Source organism: Podarcis gaigeae (genome assembly GCF_964106915.1).
Source record: "Podarcis gaigeae genome assembly, chromosome: 14".
NCBI lineage: Eukaryota > Metazoa > Chordata > Lepidosauria > Squamata > Lacertidae > Podarcis > Podarcis gaigeae.
In genome coordinates, this window is record NC_139690.1 from 6,954,206 (window position 1) to 6,976,203 (window position 21,998).

General features: G+C 50.0%; 1 protein-coding gene across 2 annotated transcripts in view; it reads right to left on the reverse strand.

Moving 5' to 3' along the window:
* Positions 1-18,034, reverse strand: part of UNC13C (unc-13 homolog C) — a 134,998-nt gene extending 116,964 nt beyond the window's left edge. For both annotated transcript variants that reach the window (XM_083712377.1, XM_083712376.1), the window contains exons 1-2: positions 17,806-18,034; positions 6,437-9,644 (exon numbers count right to left, since the gene is read on the reverse strand). In XM_083712377.1, coding sequence (XP_083568503.1) covers positions 6,437-9,410 — 2,974 coding nt within the window. In that variant the 5' untranslated portion in view covers positions 9,411-9,644; positions 17,806-18,034. The remainder of the gene's footprint in view (positions 1-6,436; positions 9,645-17,805) is intronic.
* Positions 18,035-21,998: the final 3,964 nt, after the last annotated feature.

A 21,998-nucleotide genomic window follows, 5' to 3' on the forward strand; every position in this document is an offset into this window, starting at 1 on the left:
AGGTTAGGCTGGCCTCAAAAAAAGCCAGGGCTTTTTCGGCTGTGGCCCCGATCTGGTGGAACGCTCTTTCACAAGAGACTAGGGCCCTGCGGGACTTGACATCTTTCCGCAGGGCCTGCAAGACAGAGCTGTTCCACCAGGCCTTTGGCCAAGGCACAGTCTGACCCCCTCCTTTGGCAATCCTCACAGAACTCCAGCCCAATGGTTGCCATTAATTTGATTTTGAACTGATTTTAAAATGAATTGATTTTAGAATGTTCTGTTACTTTTATTGTTGTTAACTGCTCTGAGTCCGGCTTTGGCTGGGGAGGGTGGGATATAAATAAAATAATAATAATAATAATAATAATAATTATTATTATTAGCTGCAGCTAGTGCAAAATGTAGCAGCTGGATTGCTCACAGGAGTAGGCAACGGTTGACATGTCCCTGCGCCGCTGAGAGAGACACACCGGTTGCCAATCTGCAACTGGGTCCGGGAGCTCAAAGCTCCTGCGTTAATTCACAAATCCTGAAACAGCTTGGGATGCAAATTTCGTATGTTCCACATTGATTGCTGAGATTCTCTAATGGGGCACTCTGATGTGGTCCCTGAGGTTCAGTTGGCCTTTACTAGGGACTGTGCTGTTAGTGCTTCAAACCCTGCCCTGTGGAACTCCCTGCCAATAGAGGTTTGGCAGAAACCGACCCTGACTTCTTTTAGACGTCCTCTAAAAATGGCATGATTTAGAGAGGCCTCTGGAATATGGATTTGCTTTTAACCAACCAGCATTTATGGATGTTTTTATTGATCTCGCTTGTTGTATATCGCCTTGCTGCACTTTTATGAAACTGTGGTCTATAAATATTTAAATAAAGAATATAAATAAATAAGGAAATTGTAAGTGAAATAACGGCATACTCTTCTCCTTTTTGCCCCTACCTCCACCTGTTTTCCTCAGCTGTATCTCTGCCTTTCAGGATGGACTGACACTTGACTTGGTAGCATACACAGGAGAAGGACCTGGAGATCTTAGCAGACCATATTATGGAATCCCTGGCTCCCTTGCTGTTATCCTTCTGCCTGCAGGCTAAGACCTATCCAGACAGGCCTTTGAAAACTAAGGGGCAGATGATGCTGACGACTGGGCTGCTGTCAGGGCAGACCATCATTTAATGCTGCTTTTAAATCTGTTTTGATATATTTTAACTATTGCTTCTAACTAGGTTTGGTTTTATTACTGTGTCATTTTATAAGGATGTTTTTAAATCTTGTCAGCCGCCTTGAATCCCATTTTTTTAAAGAAAGGCAGGATACAAGCACATTAAATTAAAAAAATTAATATAAAACGAAGTATGAGCCAGCCCTGGAATGCAGCGGCCAAAAACCCTAATGCAATTCTGGGCTGGATCAACAGGAAGAGAGTGTCCAGATTACGAGAAGTTAACGTGCTGCTTTATTTTGTTTTGGTCAGATGTCACCTGGAGTACTGTGTCCTGGAGGTTCCCAAGCACAGCATGGCTGCCCCCATCAGTCAGCAGACTTCCTGCATTGGCCAGGGGCTAGACTAGATGACTTATGGGGGCCCATCCTACTTTTCCATTCTATGATTCCTTTTCCTTCCTCGGTGTGCTGCTTGGGGTGGGGGCTGATAGGAGGCTCCAGGGACTCTGCAGCGCCAAGAAAGTGGCTCTCCAGTGAGCCCACCTCCCTCCTTAGCTCAGCTACTCTGTCGTTCAGGAATGCTGCTTGCTGTGTCTGCCGTGGGTTGAGTTTAATGGAGGCTGCTTTTCCCTTTCCGAAATGCAATGATGGAGAAATATTCAAATGCGGTGCAACTGGGGGGGGGGGGGCTGCCTTTCATCCAAGCATTAAAAGATTAACTTGTGCTCTTTTCCACAGCGGGATGAGCACGGCAATGTCTAAATATGCCCTTGAGGCTGACATTCACGCCCAGGTATGATCTCAGCTCTGGTGAATATATTTTAATCTATTTCCATCAAGAGGCCACAGAAGCTTGAAGAAGCACATAGTTGTTGCTGGATTGTTAATCCCTGCAGGCTCGGGAGCACTACCAGATCTGCACAGAAATCTACCATGGAAGCGCAAATGGAGGCTTTAGCTGAGACTCTTGCACTGTAGAGGGCTGGACTAGATGACCCTCGGAGTTCCTTCCAACTCTACAATTCTATGAACTGTCCCATCATTGGGTCACTCAAAGCATCTTTGGAACTCTATGGCCAAGTTTTTCTGCATTCTCATTTTGCCCTGAAAATCCCTGGCCAAAGAGCCTGGCCTGTGTTCCACAAATCCCATCGCACACTTTTGATGGATTCAGGCCAGGGCACAGGTTGGTCTGCCAGCCAGGTAAGCCAAACAGGCCATGGCGACAGCCAGACTTGAAAGGAGGCTGTGCTGCCACCCGTGAGCCTTGCTCTCAGCACAGGGGCACTTCTTTGAATAAAATAGGACTGAAACTGGTCTGGAAAATGGGCTGCGGAGGCCCTGATCTTTGCATGTTGTTATATTTGGTACTGTTGTGCTGTTTCACTATGTTATTATGAAATAGAAGAACTGAAACCCAGCTGGACCTCATGGCCTCCTGACGTCTCAGTAGCGGGCAGGGCAGGGTACCCATTGCTCAGCCCATTTCCTAGGGCCAGCCTCTCTTGAGTCTTATGAAAGGAGGAAAGCCATAACTCCCCAATGCAAAAAGGGTTGGGGACTGAAGACACGGAAGGGAGGCAGCTGTTGCACACCATGAAGGAGTATGATGGGGATGTGGAGAAGCAACAAGCCAAGACCAGGAAGCTGAAACCAAAAATGAGGTCCATAACATCCCCCAGACTGAGATGCCCCTGGAATCCAAAGAACTGCAGATGAGATGAACATCTGTAGATTGCAGATTCCAGATGAAAGTGGCACACTGGCCTGCAGGTTCCAAGCATCCTCTGTGATTTCATCAGCTATGGGATGAGAGGGGAAGACAAGGACCTTTCAGAAAGGCTCACTGGGAGCAAGACTTAGTGGGCCTTGGGTTGTTCACCTGACCCAACAAGGGAGCAAGCTGAAAGGGGCTGGCAAAGAGGGACAGTGAGAAGGAGGAGGAAGATGAATGATGACCAAAACGACAAGGATATGGCCACATCCAAGGGAGCCTGGCTGCAGAGGGACAGCAGGAAGGAGAGAAAGGAATCTGGGTGAGGAGGCAGAAGCAAAGGAGAGAGGAGCGAAAGAGGTAGTGCGGAAGAGGAGGAGATGGAAGCAGAGGAGGCAGGCTGGTACTTCCCAGAGATGGGGGTGCCAGAGAGGCCAGAGAACAGCAGTTGCAAGGAAGGAACAGCAGCCTGAAGAGGAGAAGCAAGATTCAACCATGACTAAACATTTTGGGGAGGATGGAAGAGTAGCAAGAGACAGTCGGACAGGGGGCAATGCACCACCACGCCAGGGCTTGCAAGTGGAGATAATGAAGTGCAACAAATCAGCGTCTGAGTCCTCCAGCCATTCATTCCCAGAGCAGCGAGCAGTTTTCCCTAGCCTGGTACCCTCCAGAGGGTGTTGGACTCCTATCAGCCCCAGCTAGCAGGGCCAATAGCCAGGCATGCTGGGAGCTGTAGTCCATCAACAGCCGGAGGGCACCAAGTCGGCAGGCAGAGTGGGATCCTGGTGCCTTTTGAAGCTGAGCTGCTCCCAGCAAGCCTCGCAGGACACAGGATCCCAGCAGGGAAGTCACCACCGCTTCATCAGAACCAGGTTCCCACCACCCTCAGGTGCGGCTTCCCGCTGCTTCACAACACACTCCCAAGTGGAGTAGACTGAGATGCCTCACTGCACAAACATGCAGAGACTGAAAGATTGCACAGGCGTCAGAGGCCAGAATGCAGGGAAGCATCATTGCCTGCAGGAAGGAAGGAAGGAAGGGCCACCCAAGCCCTGCTTAGAACACAGTCTAGAACAGATGCCAGCAAACGTAGCGCGCATCGGGCCGCTGTCGTGTGGCGGGCCGGAAGACAGGGGAGCGCGTGCCCATACACGTGCGCACACGCTATTTCCAGTGCACTTCCAGGTCAGAGGAGCACCGGAAATAGCTTGTGTGCATGTGCACGGGCCTCCTCCAACCTGGATGTGCAATGGAAATAATGCTTGCGCATGCACAGATAGCACTTGCGCATGCACAAATAACGCATGCGCATGCGCAAACAAAGCTTGTGCACAAGCTGTTTCCAGTGCTCCTCCAACCTGGAAGTGGACAGCTGCGCAGCGCAGCGCTGGTAAGAGCAGGCGGCGGCAATCACCGTGGGCTGGATAAATGAGTCCCTCGGGCCTTATCTGGCCTGTGGGCCTTAGTTTGGGGACCCCTGGTCTAGAAGACCCCCTCCATCCCCACTTGGTATTTAAAAGAGCTGGGCAAAGCTACAGTGATGATGCCCATGGTTGCAAAGAAACCTTAGCCAATCAATGGCTCCAAAAACAACACACCCTCTTTGTTTGGCTGTGGGAAGAATATCACAGAATCCATGGAGATCTGAAGGCCACCCATGTCCTCCACCAGCCCTGAGGAAGAATCTGGCCTGGGCCACAGCAGACAAGAGAGGGAGAGATGCCTCATCTCAGCTGAGAGGCTGACCATGGCCAGTTTCACATGAAGATCAGGCGGTGGCACAGAAGATTAAGCCACATGGAGGCCGCTCCTGATCCAGCTCAGCACCTCCCACCTGGACATTTCCCCCACACCTCCAGAATCCCCCTTGGCAGCTTGTTTACATCAGCAGAGCTCAAGTTCCTGGATCCATGTCCTGAGATGCTTTGCCATTATGGATTGTGGCTGGGCAGTGGGGAGGGCGGCAGCCAAGACTGTTTGCATAGATTGAGGCTGCAGGAGAAGAGATGACTTCTGGCTCATCAGAACTAAAAACCTTCTGAGCGAAGACGTCGCTATATGGGCATCTCAAGGGAGTCATCTGCCGTATTGGCAGATTGGGAGAGGCAACCCCAGAAAATTTTGCTCCATTGGTCTCTTCCTCTGAACCTCCATGAACCTGGTGCCCTCCAGATATTCTGGACTCACAGGATCCCTCCCCACAGCAGTCCCCTGTTGGGTCCAACAAGTGCAAGGTGCAGCTCCCCCTCTAGGGCCAATCCTGCTCGTTTCAAGAAGGGGGGCAGCCCATCAAAGCGAGGGGCCAACCTCACCACTGTGCAAAGTGAGCACCAGCATAGCTGCTTGGGAAGAGAAGGCTGTGTAGCCCCTCAGCTCGCCCCCCCCAATGGTTTATGCTTGGTGAAGCTCCCCTCCTGGGAAGAGATGTTCTGGGAGGCATGGGCCCCCCACCCACATTCAGGGCCACTGTGGGGAACAGAAAGGCAGCTCTGAAGTCAGAAGGGGATCCCAACAGAAAAGACAGGGTTTTCTTTCACACAACTTGCCTCTTGACCCATTAGAACACTCCACCTTATGAAAATGCAAGGTTTGATTGAAAGCTGTAGGAAAACACACATAGCCCCAACCTGAAAAACCATGTCAATGTGGCTAGCCTAGAACAGCAGAATGCAACAGAGCACTTCTCTCCTCTTCCGCAACCCCAAAAATGTGCCTTACACAGGCAATGCCTGGCCTAGAGGCGCATCAAAGGCATTCAACCAACTGAGCATTTGAATTGGACGCTCCATGGTACAGATCCATAGGAACATCTCCCCTATTAGGGTCCGATGCTCAGGGAATGTTTGAAGGCCTAAAAGTTCTCCTGAAGCCTCTTTGATCTCTGCTGGACAAGCACACCATTTATTTCCCTCTCTTGAATGTCAGATCTCCTTTTCTTCTTAGGACACAATCTGGACCACTTACTGATTAGTAAATGACAGCAAATTGTTCAATGAATTGGACAGGCCAAAAAGATATTGAGAAATCAGTTCTAGAACTCCCACAGGTTTGTTGTTGTTGTTTTTTACAGAAAAGATTCCAGAATGAGGATGCTCCCATCCTGCGCTTCAGAAGGGGTTTGAGTACATGATATGTAAAGCATTCATCACTTCAAGACAGAGAAAGATACATTAAGAAGGATAACAATCCAACCATCAATAAATTCTTTTTGGGGGACACATGCAAACAGTTTGATTTACAATTCAGTTAGCCACACTTGGATGGATTTAAGCTAATTTACTCAATCAATTTCAGTGGGATGAAGAATCTGAACTCTTTGGATTTAACTGAATTGTGGATTAGGTCGGATGACTAGTAATGTTTGGGTTAAGCTACAAAATTCCCCCACTGAAACCAACATCTTTTCTTCTTCCTTAAGTTAAATAGTTTCTGTGATACAGAATTCCACAGGAGTAATAGCAGCACCTACAGAACCCAAGGCATGTTCTTTAGCGATGTGTGTGTTTGCTTTTTACATATGCATAGATACACACAAATACACACTTATGCATTTAAGAATGTCAAAAGTGCTGTACCTCCAGCAAGGATCTTCTCCTCCAGTTCACTCATCTGCTTCCTGTAAGCCTTCAAAGCAGCTTCTTTGAAAGAAGGCCGAATTGTTTTTTTCACTGGCATCTGAACAGGAACTTCGGGGACATTTTGATTTTCATCTTCCTGCGCTTCTGCTTCTGTTTCAACAACTGTATCCTCTGTGAATTCCATCACATCACCACCAACCACACCGGCATCGAAATAGCCGTCAGGAGTGTCATCCTCTTGCGAAACAGCGCAAGGGCTTTCGTAGGGAGTCTGCTCTGGCTCATATTCCTGGACCAGTTCCTCCGATTCATTGGTACTAGTTCTGTTCTCCAGTTTAGCAAGAACTTGCTCCATGACTTCCACATAATCCGTTTCATTCTCTCCAGCTGGCTCACTGTAGTCTTCCTCATCTTCGGCTTTGTAGTAATAAGGCTCTGTGTAAACATCCGAATCCAGGGTTGTGCTGGATTCGTTAGCAGTGGATTGGGACAAAGTCCGAAACCTCCCCATAAAAGATGACCCGCTGTCCTCGTATCCACTCAAACTCTGTGTGCTTTTATTCCATACCACTTCCAAGGCTGACCTGGCCCGCTGCAGAGTGTTTCCAAATTTTGGAAAGCTGAATGTCTTGTCCGAAAGGTCAATGCTCAGCCTGCTGTGCCAAGACTTAGGAGGGGCTTCCTCAGAGTCATCGCTTGGAAGCTCACTTTGGCTTCGGTACATCATGGGCTTCCTGTTCTGGTTCTGATACAGTGTGTTGGCATTGGTCTCCTGGTAGTCGTCATACTGACCAATCCACTGGCTCTCGGCTTCGTTACTGAACTGTGGGCCAGAAGGAGAGTTGCTATCCAGGGCAAAATCATAACTTTCTGTGTCATACTGGAGGTCAGAAATCTGACCATAGTCTACCTGTTGGTCAGAAGAGCTACTCAAGTCATAAGCCAAAACTTCTTGTGTTGACGAATCTAACCCCAAGTCCGTGTTCTGTTCCAGCTGATTCCAGTCTTTCCATGGAGAAAGATCATCTTCTAAGGAGACTTGAGAGTTGCTGTAATGACTCCTGTCTCCAGACGCACACATGATCCCATTGCTGAGCCCACTGTCAACCGTTTCTGTGTTCTCCGCTTCATTCTCAACCCTGTAGGGGGGGCCACCTTGACTGAACGTCTGCTCTTGTGAATCACCGCCCCAGCTGGATGGGTCGTCATGTGTCCTCTGCCAGAGTTCTCGATCAGAGGAAGACAAGAGAGAGCTGCCATTTGTTCTGCTGAAGTACTGATTCTCTGAAAAGTCTTCGGAGTATGACTGGCAGAGTTTAGTAAAGTCAGATTCTGAACGGCTGAGCTTAAGCGTTCCAAAGTCATTCTGTGACTGCCAGAGGGGGGTCATGCTGGAGTAACAGCCGCCCTTGGACTCTGCCTGTAGGCTCTCAGCCCCTGGTGACTCTTCATTATAATTTATTTTGTTTGGGACAGTGTTACCATCTGCAGCTCCTTTAAGGATTCTGCTATTTGAAGACTCCTCTCTTGCCTTTGTGGTACTTCTTTTCATTTGTGGTGCCGATTTGGATATCTTTGCATAACTGTTCCGGTTTATATCCGATTCCAGTTCCCTGTCGCTGCTGTCAGGGGATTCCCAGGCATGCCTTTTAGTTTTGAGGTCAACGGGTAGCAGTTTCATGTCCATGCTCTCGTACGTCTGCGATGAAGGCAGACTTCTGTCCTTTCTCTCTTTTGTCTCGTGAGAGATGATATCGGTTGAAACCCCAATGCCAGTTCCTTTGAGCTTGTAAGATTTTTTCAAAACTAAATCTCTTTGCTGGGGCGTTTCAAAGTACACAAGAATGGGTCTGGGCTTGGCGTTGGGGCATTCCCTGTGGTGCCCCACCCTCTGGGCAAATTCTATCTTCACAGGATTGGGGCTTTCAGAAAACCCCATTTTCTCCACTAGAATTCTACATACCACATGCTCAACATTTTCAAACTTCTCTTCCGGGACATTGAGAAACCTCAGGCTGGCTTTGCTTCCCGTGTGCCCAATCTGTTTGATGTAATCATGGATGTCTTTCGTCTCCCTTCTGGACTGGACGAAGCCCGTCCGCAACTGCTCGATCTCGCTCTGCACGACTTCCACACTGCTGGAGATCTCATCGATGGACTGCTTCAAGGCGTTGACGTGCCCCCGCAGCTCAGAGAGCTCGGTTTCAATCTGGCTGATTCCCTGAAGCTCCTTGAAAATCATTTCCATCACATCGTGGGTCTGGCTGATACAGCCTGTGGAACTGAAGCTGGGTTCGAGGGCGCTGGACTTGGGGGCCCGAGCTGTTCTGTCCAAGGACTTGCTCCTGAGGCCCCAGGTCTTCTTCCATGTGCTGAGCTCGGAGTCCGAGGAAACGCACTCCTGGCTCTTCTTCCATTTCCGCAGCTTCCGCAAGGCCCCGAGCTTCAAGCTGTGCAAAGTGCGCTCGCCGTCAGAGCTCCCGTCCGAGGGGGCGAGGCTATTCAGGCTCTTCCGGTTGCGTCTCACCGGCATCGTGTGGGATGAATATGCTTGGTCCTTACTCGGGCCCTTGACTTCGCTTAAGGACTCTGAATATGAGCTCTCGTTGGAAGAGAGATCTTGGAATGGGTCCTCATTGTTATTTGTCAAGAAAACACCCTTCTGCAGTCCGTTTGCAATTGCCACCCGATAGCTGAAGGTCGGGGAGAGGGAGAATTCTTTGTTGCCTTCCTCCTCTTCGGTGGACAAATTACGGGCGGAGGAGCACTTGGCAATCTTTTTGACCGTGCTTTTCAAAGTGTTTGAGAACTTGGGATTCTTTATGTGCCCAACCTGGGGAACTTCTTGTTCGTGTTTGCTTTGACAGCTCTCTTTCTTCTTTGTACTATTGCCCAATTTCTTTGTAAACATTCCTTTGTAAATCTTATATATGTAGGAAGAGATCAGGCTCTTAAAGAGAGCAGAAACCATGGAGGGTGATTTCAGTGGGCCTTTTCCCACAGAGATGGCAATTTTCTATCCATGAGAATGCTGGTTTCCAACACAGTCTTCAGGCGGTCATCGCGCTGACAGTGGCAAGGGCTAATCCTGGGCGCTGGCACAGTTTCTGTGTAGTCTGGCAGCAAATCAGTAGAAACCAATTCCTGAGGGAGGTCCACAGGTGAAGCAAATTTGGGTCCTGATCCCCATCGCTCTCTGCAGCATCTAGAAGGAAAGCAGAGGTGTTACTATGGCTCCCAAACCAAAATTTTCAATTTCACATACGTGCCCAAGAAATGCTGGACACTTGCTCACAACACCTGACATTTTGCAATATGGGATTTTAAAGAATGAAACTGATACATTTGAAGAATCTGCTTTTCTTGAATGCATATTAATACAGGCCATTGATCTTAGGAGAAACTTCACTGCTGAAATCTGACTTCCAAACTAAACATGAAAAGCTGATCAAGAGGAAGTTATTTCATGCAAGAAGTTTTCATGGCACACTTTGATACACTCAGACCTCACAGCTTTAGAGTTAAGAGGGATCTTGACTAGGAGGAGGAGGAAAGGCTGTTAGCTCCTACTTACTCGGAAACAAATTTGACTAAATTCAGCAAGACTGAAGTATGAGCAGCCCTTTCGCTCAGAAGACATCATGGGGTAGGCACATTAAATCCAAGAGACTGCCTACAAGTAATTGCTTTGAGGAGTGCATAGAGGACGTGTAGGGATACTTTTACATGCGTAACTTTCTTTTTTTAAAAAAGACACCCCAAAGTTTTTGGACCCTGAGATATCTTTCTGCAAACTCAGCCAGTCGCCAGCTTGGCTGGTGCTTTCCCCCTCTGCCTATGGATTCTTACAGTTCAGCTGTTCTGCCCTTCGCATCGGCTAGAACGAGAGCAGCCAAAGAGCACTTCCTGCAGCCAGGCACCACCGCTGACTCCGGCGATGCGAAGGATGGTTATGCAATGTGCAACTGCAGGCAGTGAAAGAACGGCGGCTCTCAGGCCATGCAGGAAGCAAGCAAAAGACCCTTCAAGACGCACAAATGTACCAGGAAACAAGCTTGCTTCTCATGAAGCGGACATGGGTGTCCACAAAGCTTATACAATAAGCAGCACGTCTGCCTTCCAGGTGTCTGAAAGCCTTTGGGCTGTTTTTGCTGCCAAACTAACAAGGCTGCTGACACCCCCCACCGCCCCCCTTCAGAAGCTGTTACAGTCTTGTCCTGTCAACCCTGTGGATAATATTAATCCTTGAGATTTATCCTTTCCCCACTATTTTAATGCAGGGTGCAAAAAATTGATTTTTGCAATTAACTTTACAGTGTTTAGTACTGAGATTTTTAAATATGGTTTCCAAGCATTTGTCTTGTAAACAACTGAACACCTGAAATGATTGTCTGAGTCAAAACAGCTCATTCAGAAATATCTCATTTGTTCTGCTGCAAGCAGCTTCCCAAAGCGGACCTACCAGTGCTTGCAATTTAGCCACAAGGCTTGGAAGGCCCAGGAAAAAGGCAGAGGTTGCATACATCTAGCTGCTCCCAGCCCAGCCCCCAACCCATTCGTGCTTTGCTAACCATGGGAAAGATTAAGGAGAGTTCAGTGGAGCACAGAAGTCAATAAGGAGACAAGACGTCCAAGGCAGATCTTAGAGAAGCTCATCGGAACACAGTTCTCATTTGGTAGCACCGACTTCATGTACAACAAAATGAATTCCACCGCCAAAACTTATGGCGGGATGCAGAGCTGAGCATCAGCAGGAGACAGAAGTACAGGTTATGAGGTCTTTGATGGGCACTCATCATTTGAAAAAGACAGTAACACGAGTATATAATGACAGAAGGGTAGGAATGAGGTGGCCTCCGCAGTCTGTGTCAGACCCTGGTGGCTCTTGGCATTCCCTGTGGTCAAGAGCCTTCAAATTACCAAAAAATGGGACTTCAATGGGAGTTTCTGAATAAGGAACTTCTAAACTGACGCATCTCATCCTGCCCGTAGGGGTGTCGCTGGAAGTGATGCTCAGGATGACATTTTAATTTTCTTTTTAATGACATTTTAATTTCCCACATCTCTCAGTCAAGTGGAAAAGGCCTCATATATTAAAACAGCAATGAGAGTCAAAATTGCTCCCCATTCCATCTCCCTTTTTTCCTACTGGCTTCCTCTCTCATGCAGGAACAAGATTCATAAGTGACACAGGAGAGAAGGGGGGAGGGGGGTGTTTGGAGCATCCTCAGATTTAAAAGGGAGTTTTGTGGTTTTTCTACCTAGGAAATCTCTCTTTTTACTGATGGGAGATGCTGCCACCTCCCTGCTCCCTTGTGCTGCCCTTGGGCATTGTCTCCCTCTCACCCATGTGCTTCTGGGCTCCTACCCACCCGCTCCTCACTCTGTTCTCCCCAACAGGGCAGGCAGGATGACTCTACTAAAGCTTGGCCAGGCCAACTTCATGTGCTTCTTTCAGGGAAAGAAATCCCCTTGACTCATTTGGGGGAACAAACGGGGAACTGCAGTAGCAGGGGCTGTCATCCTGCCCCTCTTCTGCTCCCGGGACCAGCTGCACCCTGCAACGGAAATGGAAGTGGTTGGCTGGGTGACAAAAGCTATCATGGGAAGAGTGCGCTGGGCCTGAGGGAGGACAGACAGCATCCCTCTTTGAATTCGTCTACTATATGGGGCAAATGAATGGGTGCAGGAGGAGGGGGTGGATTCAGGGAGATAAGCCACAGGTGGGTGGGGGCAAGCAGGGTGCTTAACAGATTCAGATAGGGAAGGAACAGGGGGTGTGTGTGATTTTGGGGAAATTCCAATCTTTTGGGAATTTGGTGAAATACATCAATAGGGTATCTCCTTTTAATACATCACACACAGAAAAGAAATATAGAAGTAAACAAATATCCATCACCTCGAAGCAACTAAAAAGGGGAAAAAAGAAAGAAAAACAACAACAACAATACATTAAAACGAAATTTTATATATATATATATATATATATATATTTATATATATATATATATATATATATATATATATATATATATATTTGCTTTCGTAGATTTTCACGGGTACAGGAATGCAGGTTTTGGTGTCCTCGGGTGTCTTCCCGTGTAAAAGTTGGGGTGTCTAGGCGACGTTTCGACGAGGTCTCACTCGTCATCTTCAGGCTGGTGCTTTCGGCTTCTTGTTACTGGAACAGAGCGGGATCTCAATGTTTGAGTTCCTATAAATACTGTAGAGGGGGTGTGGTGTCTAGCCTCCAATGTTCTGGGCAGAGAGGAAGTTCCCAGGCTAGTGTGCCTTTTCTTCTTTTGTTCCTTAATTACTTGAGAGATACCTTGAGTGATTTCTTGAGTGATATCCTGAGTACCACTTAGGTGGGTCATTAGGTGTGGATTAGTTGCTAAAGTCTTTGTGTCTTTACCTCTTGAACTTTGTGAAGAGTTTTCCTGAGAAGATGGCTGTATTGCACTTAGTTGTGCTTTGGCTTGGCTTCGTGTATAGGGGCGAGCTGTGGTTTTGTGGCTTGTGTCAGCCAGATCTGTGTAGGGATTGCAGGGGGGTGCAGCATCCGGAGGTGCCACCATGGATTGGCTACTGGATGGTGTCAGTAATTCATCTGTGGAGAGGGTCTGGGTTTGGGTCTGGTGTGGTTGATTGGTGTTGGCGTTCTGTGTGCCTCTGGATCTGGTGTCAGTTTTTGTGGGGAGGGCTAATTTCCAGATGTCTGGCAAGCGGGATGTGTCGTCACGCTTGTTCATGTTGTGAGGGTGTTTCTCTATCTCGATGGCTTCCATGATTATTCTCTTGTGGTGATGTTCCGTGTTAAAGAGCAATTTGGAATCTGCAAAATTAATTTCGTGTCCTGTTTCTTTCATGTGTTGGAAAAGAGAGGAAGTTTTTTCTTCTTTTTTGACGGCATTCTTGTGTTCTGCGATACGTGCATTTATTCGTCTGTTTGTTTGTCCAATGTACGTGGCTGGGCAGACTTTGCAGGGTATTTCATAGATCCCTTGGTTTTCCAACTGGATTTTATCCTTGGGGTTTTATCCTTGGGGTCTGCCCAGCCACGTACATTGGACAAACAAACAGACGAATAAATGCACGTATCGCAGAACACAAGAATGCCGTCAAAAAAGAAGAAAAAACTTCCTCTCTTTTCCAACACATGAAAGAAACAGGACACGAAATTAATTTTGCAGATTCCAAATTGCTCTTTAACACGGAACATCACCACAAGAGAATAATCATGGAAGCCATCGAGATAGAGAAACACCCTCACAACATGAACAAGCGTGACGACACATCCCGCTTGCCAGACATCTGGAAATTAGCCCTCCCCACAAAAACTGACACCAGATCCAGAGGCACACAGAACGCCAACACCAATCAACCACACCAGACCCAAACCCAGACCCTCTCCACAGATGAATTACTGACACCATCCAGTAGCCAATCCATGGTGGCACCTCCGGATGCTGCACCCCCCTGCAATCCCTACACAGATCTGGCTGACACAAGCCACAAAACCACAGCTCGCCCCTATACACGAAGCCAAGCCAAAGCACAACTAAGTGCAATACAGCCATCTTCTCAGGAAAACTCTTCACAAAGTTCAAGAGGTCAAGACACAAAGACTTTAGCAACTAATCCACACCTAATGACCCACCTAAGTGGTACTCAGGATATCACTCAAGAAATCACTCAAGGTATCTCTCAAGTAATTAAGGAACAAAAGAAGAAAAGGCACACTAGCCTGGGAACTTCCTCTCTGCCCAGAACATTGGAGGCTAGACACCACACCCCCTCTACAGTATTTATAGGAACTCAAACATTGAGATCCCGCTCTGTTCCAGTAACAAGAAGCCGAAAGCACCAGCCTGAAGATGACGAGTGAGACCTCGTCGAAACGTCGCCTAGACACCCCAACTTTTACACGGGAAGACACCCGAGGACACCAAAACCTGCATATATATATATATATATATATGGTATGTCCTCGTAAGTGGGGGGCAGCTGTCCCCTATTAAGAAAAGGGCATATTTTTAAAACTGGAATACCACGAAGAAGCTTCTAAAGGCCAAAGAGCAACACCCCAAGAGGTGTTGACCCTCTGGCTGCTTCTGAGTCTCTCTCTGGTGCTCTTTACATTCTTCAGCCAGAAGGGAAAACGAAAGAGGAACACTGAGGTTGCCAAGGATATTCTGGCCAAGGGAAGTTGTGCATTTGCTCAAAGCACTTGCCGTTTCAACAAGTGTGCAAAGGGCTTCCAGGAATGCCTTTTGGCGTGATGTCCAGTGCCCAATTAACATGATATCGACAGCTTTACTAATAGGGTTCAGCAGACTTAACCCATTTGAATGAAGTGTGTATCAGGGCTGGGGGAGTCTGTTGCAAGACTACATTTTCCACCTTCCCTGACCATTGGTCAGGTTGACCGAGACTGGAAGCCAGCATCATCTGGAGTGCTCCAAGTTCTGCGTCTCTCAGATAGGCTATATCCAGGACTTGTGGAAAGAGATGTAGGGAGTCTCTCTTGGTACACCGTTATAAGGCATGTGACAAGTCCCAGAAAACAACAACTGTGAATGCATTTCAAACACCCAGGCATCAGAGGGGGGAAAGCTCCATCCAGGCTGGCCCACAGCAGAACCAAACCAGGGGAGAATTCTTGGTGGCTATAGGGGAAGCAGAGTCCCCAGCTGGACCTTTGTCCCCTGCCTTGAGCAGGGCAAACAAAAGGAACTGTAGGAGAAGGAACTTTGTGCTCAGTTGTCACACTCCAGAGACTGGTTTGGCCTTTCCTTGCGCATGCCACTCACTGGTGTGGGGAGGGGGAAGAAAGCTGTTATTGGATTATCAATAGGCAGCCCCAACCCACAACCTCCTTCAGCAGAAATCCTTAGATGAATATAATCAACCAGCTCAGGAACTGGCTGGGAGAATGATAACCCCAACAGAAGGCAGGCATCCACCTGCCCCTGGAGTGGTCTGCATCTGAGCTGAAACCCTCTCTGAGCCTGATCTCCAGCCCCGTTAGGCCAGGACCAAGCTGCAGCCATAAGTCGGAAGAACAGGTGCACAGTTTGCTGTGGGTTGTCATGTCACTCTGGGGCTCTGACCCTCTGGCTCCAAGGGTAATGTTGGAGAGCTCCAACATTAAACCATTTTGTTCCATCAATCACCTCTTTTGGGGGAGGGGGCTAAGGGCGCTGAATCCTCCTGGCTCTCCCTCGGCGAGGAGACCCTCCAAACTCGGCAAGCTTGCAAAGGGAAAACTGACATTGGGCAACATCTGACATTGCTCCTCCGTCCACCACCGCTGCCTGCCCATCGCCAGCCCTCGACTTGTCCTCACTCAGGAAGAGCCTCTTTCACAAAGCTCCGTGGATCTGTCTGGATCCATGGAGCTGGTTTTAGCTCCCACCTCACCCACAAACTCCAACAGCTGGTTTTAGCTTCCACCTCACCTACAAACTCCAACACAAGGTTTACACAGAGAAAGATGATGCAAGTTTCTGGGAAAATTGATACTGTCCACTGCTCTCTCTTAGTCTCCCCCACCTTGCCACCAGAACAGGCCACATCAATGAATCCCCGCTAACTGCAGAGTCATGCTGCAAATACACTCAATACCCTATGATGGGGCTGGATTCTTCACTGGATCACAGGGGTCTGCTTGCTCCATCGAGGAGGGTTGGGGCGACTTTGACTCAGGTGAGAAAAACCTGACACAGGTCCAACACCTGGCCAAAATTAGATGCTTTATGGATAAGTGTCTCCAGTCATGTTCTCAAGAGGATATAGCAATAACAGCCACTGCAGAAGAGCCTTGCCAAAAGATTTCTGGATTCACCCTGGGAACCCAATTCTGTGTGAAGAAGCTAGACCCCTCGCCCGGTCCAGGCTGGGTTTGCACACAGGTGATAGCGGAGGTCCCCCCCCCCCGCCACAATGCGAAACAGAATTTGGGGCCCCAATGTTGGCAGCCACATGACGTAGACATTAGGCTCAAACCCAGCTTTTGGCCACATTCCATGGTTTGCTAATATCACTCAGAAGCAAGAGACTGAAAGGAATCTTTTGGGAAGACACCTTGAGGACAGCAGAGTAGCTGGGGCAGCAGGATGGTGGTTTGGTCCCACCCCGCTGCTGCTGCTGCTGCTGCTGCTGCTGCAGCCACCATCCCTTTTCTTGACCAACAGTAACAAGGGGCAGTGGAGACACATTGCTGTCAAGCAGCCCGGCCCCTGCTGGTGCTGAGGCTCCCCACAGCTCTGCGGCCAAGCACAGGGGACTGGCTCAGGGGAGACCCTCTGACAGCACCTTCCAGCAGCATCAGGGTTTCCCAGACCCGGAGAAAAGGGGCTTCTGAGGACAAGAGTGCAGAATGAGTGTGCACAGCTGTCCTCTGGGGGCAGAAGGATCTGAACCAAAGAGAAGGGGCCATGCCAATTTCCTAGCAAACCCTCCCCTGCTGAGGAAGGCATGTTTGTCTCCTGCGATGTTACTTTGGAGTCAACTCCGAAGGGTAATTAGGAGTCCTTTCCATCTCACTAATTCGTCGCTTGCTTTTAATGCGCCCTGATCTATTGCCCGCTTCGCAACTCGCCGGCAGGAGACTGAGAGCTCCAACATTAAACCATTTTGCTCCATCAATCGCCTCTTTCGGGGGAGGGCGCTGGGGGCGCTGAATCCTCCCGGCTCTCCCTCGGCGAGGAGACCCTCCAAACTCGCCAAGCTTGCAAAAGGAAAACTGACATCGGGCAACATCTCGACGTTGCTCCTCCGTCCACCGCCGCCGCCTGCCCATCGCCAGCCCTCGATGTGTCCTCGCTCAGAAAGAGCCTCTTTCGCAAAGCTCCGTGGATCCGTCCGGAGACGATTGGCAGGGGGGGGGGGGCTCCACTAACACTGGAAGTCGCCATCAAGGCTTCTCTCCCCCCCTCCATACTCCAGCAGCTCACGTAAGAGTCGGGGGAACTACCTCCACCGTGGGAGAGCCCCCCAGCCCCACGCCGGCATTTAACACCCCCCCCCCCCGCCGCGAGGGGAGACTCCGAGGGAGCTGGAAGCCGGCGGCGGCGGCGGGCAGGACGCCTCTTCCACCGGGTCGCGAAGAAGCCCGCCGCGGCGCCTGCTCAGCCCGGAGTGGTACCGGGGGCGAGGAGCGGGCAAGGGCGAGGCGTGTGTCGCCGCTGCTCCCGCCCGCCTCGTGGGGACGCGCCGGGAGGGCGGCTGGCTTCACTTGGGACTCGGCGGCTGCTTTGCCTCCCTACCGCCTGGCGCCTCCCAGGCCAGCGAGCGAGCGCGGAGCTGCGCGTCTCTCCGCGGCGCTGCCCGGCCCACCCTCCGCCGTCCCTCCGCCGACTTACCAGGCAATGTACGGTTACGGCGGCGGCTCCTATCAGCGGCCGGAGCAGGGCGCCTCCACGGCCGGCTCCGCGGAAAGGAGTCCACGCCGCGCCGCTTCGGTCTCCCATCGCGCCCGTCGCAGCAGCCAGTTGCTCGCTCGCCTGCTCGCCTGGCACAGCGGAGCGGAGCGGAGCAGCGCGCACCTCGTCTGCCTTCCTCCTCCTCCTCCGCTGCTACTGCAGCGCCTCCGCCTCCTCGGCGCCTCCTCCTCCTCTCCTCTCCCCGCCCGCGAGGTCTCGGCCGCCCCGACGCAGCCGCCTCCCCCTGCTGGCCGCGCCGCCTCGGGAGCTCCAGGTCCGGCGGCAGAGCGAGGCCAGCCGGGCCCTCCAGGGCCACGTGCCGCCCGCGGGTGGGAGAAGCCCTTCCGCTGCTACGCGCCCTCTCCCACCAGGCGGCTCCCCGAGGCCAGGCCGGGGCTCCAGGGGCCTGCCTGGAAGGGGCGGGCGGGGGGCGCTCTGCAGGTTTCTCTTCTCCTGCTTCTGAAAAGGTGGAGGAAACGGGGGAGAGGGGCGGGGGGGCTTCCTTCCGAAAACAGCGCTGGCTTGCAGATCCCTCCCAAGCAAGCAGACCATTAGCGATGCAAATAGCATTAGCAATAATAATATGGAGGAGTCGGTGGGAGCTTCTGCCTTAATACGTGTGTTCAAGGTGTCCAAAGACCTTGTTTTGTTCTTCCTTCCGTTTGTATTGCGCGTTCCTGCCCTTGGGGGAATCTGGGGATACCTCGGGAGATGGAGAGAAATGACAGATAAAGCCATGTAATAAACTAGCAGTTGTGCGTAAAAGAGGAAGCAACAGGGCCCTACCACCAACCGAAGGCATCCCTCCTCTGGGGGCCGTCAAGGTGGTTCCCTCCTGCACTGTCAAAACGCCAAAGCCGACTGTGGGATCTGGGACAGGTTCAGTCTTCCACTCTGAACATATGCAGAGAGAATTTGCACCACTTTGGTTCTCTGTGCATGCTCTAAAGCCTGCAGCTCTATGTGGGGGAATCAGTGATCTTGGCACCAGCGAGGCCTTGGGGAGGTGATGCTGTCACTTCCAAAGTGAATAGAGAGCAGCCAAAAGAGGAGAAGGCTCTGCCTTCCAGGAAGAAAAGAACAGTGAGCAGAAGAGGTCCTACAGCAGCTCCTCCCATTCCTGGAAAAGGCTGAAGAAGCATATCTCACGTGCGGCTGATGGAACGGTGTTCTTGGGGCAGGCTCCCAGATTTTGAGCTTCATTTCTTCTTCTAGCAGTCTGAAAATGTTTCACAAACTGCCAGGACTTTTATTTTAAGTTACATGTAAAAGGGTGTGTGTGTGTGTGTGTGTGTGTGTTTTGTTATAAATATATGTGGTGGTGTTTCATTCCTGCCACTCATGGGCTCAGCCTTCCTCTACAGAAACTTCCCACGAACTTTTTGTGTTGGGGCCTGAGCTCAATTCGGGAGAGATTTGGCGCCTCTTGCCTGGTGCTCTGCAGCTCATGGCTTATAAAACAATCCCATGGAGTATATATGAGCATCTGTTAAAGTCAGTTACAAGGTTATTGATCTGCCTTGGAATTAAAAGACCATAAAGAACTAGTCTTGCCAGCCAACTGTCCATTTTGGTCTTAGCAAATCATGTCTGGGGAGTATTATAGGTTTGCACATAACAAGGTTTGGAAGGGGACAAAAGTTGGTAGGGGCGGGAGGGAGGAATGCAGCTTGACTTACATCTGCAGCGCCCCTGCTTATGGTTTGGTTGACCCAGGTCTTTCGTAAAAAGGCTTTCCCCTCCCTCCAGATGCCTCCCAGTCATGGCAACTTGTCACAATCCAGCATGTTATAACAGTGAGGGCCTCTTTGCTCATGTGGACAGGGCTGAATGGCAGCCTTACAGCCTCATTAGGGGCTGACTCTCCCCCATTCACAAGTCAGAAATGCTGAATATGCGTAGCATTTGGATCAAGACCACCAGACCTTGTTGCCCACAGACGAAACAACTAGACTGGAGCCAGGACAACCAGACCAGTTTGTTTCCATGGCAGGAGGAACTTGTGGGCAATCTGAAAGCCACCTCTTTCCATGAGTGCACCTCTTAGGCATTGCTTCCCTGATGTCTAGTTTAACCCAGGCCCTGGAAAGTGTTGCTGTTGAGAACTGTTCAGTGCATTAGGGGTGGAAAGAAAATGATGAAGAGTTAAAGTGCTATTTGCAAATGCCTGCATTGGTGCCTGGGTAGGGAGCAGAATTGGAACCTCCTGGCTTCCTAATAAAAATGCTTCCACAGCATGCATACATAGCAGAGATTCCCCCAGACAAATAATCCGACATCAGCTACCAACAGATGACATTTCTATACTACGTAATTAGAGTAATTTCTATACGCTTCACTGCTACAGTGAAATTGCTTTACTACAAGTGAAATTCCAGATGCAAAGGAACTGGGTTTTTCTGCTCTTGACTTCTAGCCTGGGAGGCTGAAGAGTTTGCAGGGAATACAGTTTTTCTCTTCACCTGCTGGAGGGGACCCACGCCTCCATCCGCCCACTGGAGCCCTGCAGAATGCAACCGCTGTCAGCATAATTAAGACCAGAGTTGATCCTTAACTCCAAAAGACAACTTTCCAACCTCATCAGTATCACCAGCTTGCAAAACGTGGAACAAAATGTGTGCCGAGGAGAGGCGGGGGGGTGGAGAGGGAGCTTTCTTACACATCAGATTCCTTAGCTGGATAGAACTAAGCCAAGAAGAGCTCAGTAATCTCCGGAGAGTAAATAACTTCATGGCAATTTCATTTGCAAAACATTGGAGATGGACGATGGCTCAAGCTGTAATATTACATTGCAGCGCAGGAGAAAAATCACCCCCCCTTCACCGCCTGCCCTCCCGCACCCCTTGCAGGTCAGGATACGGTCTGGCTCCCATCCCCTCTTTTCTTTTGCATTCAGAATTAGGGGACAAATTGTGTCCAGCTCCTATTATGAATTCAGTGATGACGGCTGGTTGTGTGTGACAGCCTATCTGTGGCAAATGAGGTGCAGCTAAGCCGTCCCTGAGCAGTGTTCCCGGTGCCTTGGAAGGGGCCCTGCTTTCAGAAAAGGACAACTTATAGGAGTGCAGGCCAGAGCTGTGGATTTGTGGGCCAACCCCCCAAGCTATGCGGCCTAGGACCCATGTACCTACGGGACCGCCTCTCCTTGTATGCCCTGTGGAGGACCTTAAGGTCCACAAATAACAACACTTTGGAGGTCCCGAGCCGCAAGGAGGTTACCGTAGATTGGTTTCAACCACAGCCAGGGCCTTTTCAGCACTGGCCCCGACATGGTGGAACCCTCTGTCACAAGAGACTAGGGCCCTGCAGGACTTGACATCTTTCCACACAGCCTGCAAGACAGAGCTGTTCCACCTGGCCTTTGGTTTGGGCTCAGTTTGACCCTTATGTTTCCCTCCCCTTATGGTCTTGATTTATCGGCTACTTTAAAATGAGGCTGCATTTTAAGTTGCATTTTAACCTGTATTTTAAATTGCCCCCCCCTTTCCCCCCTATTATTTTTTTACTATGATTTAATTGGTGTTAGCTGCCCTGAGCCCGGCTCTGGCCGGGAAAGGCGGGGTATAAATAAAATTTATTATTATTATTATTATTATTAAGCTGTTGTCTGCACCCAGTGGCATAGTTAGCCGCTCAGGTGCCTAGTGCAGGGGCGTGTCCTGCAGCCAGGGGCGGGGCAAGCTGCCCATGGAGGCGGGGCAAGCCTCTCTGATGCTTGGAGTCTCTCCACCGCCTCCCCCTCAGCTGTAGGGCGGCTGAGGGGAGGCAGACGCAAGTCACACACTGCCCTCTCAGGCAGCATGGAACCTGCAGGTGCCTAAGCCACCACGTCACCCCTAAAAAGTTTCATGAGCTCTTTTTTTTAAAAAAAAGCTCATTTTGTCACCCCCCCCTCAGGGATGACACCCGGGGCGGACCGCACCCCCCTTCCTCTGCCACTGGCTGCACCACCCTCCTGGGGGCCTGTTCTGATACTCAGCATTATTATATCTCACCTTCCTCCCACAAGGAGCCCAGGGTGGCAACATTGGAAAATTGAAATACGTGTCAAACAGTCATGGAAAATTCAGCATTTCTATTTGTTTTCTGAACCGCCCTGAGACCTTCGGGTATAGGGCGGTATATAAATTCGA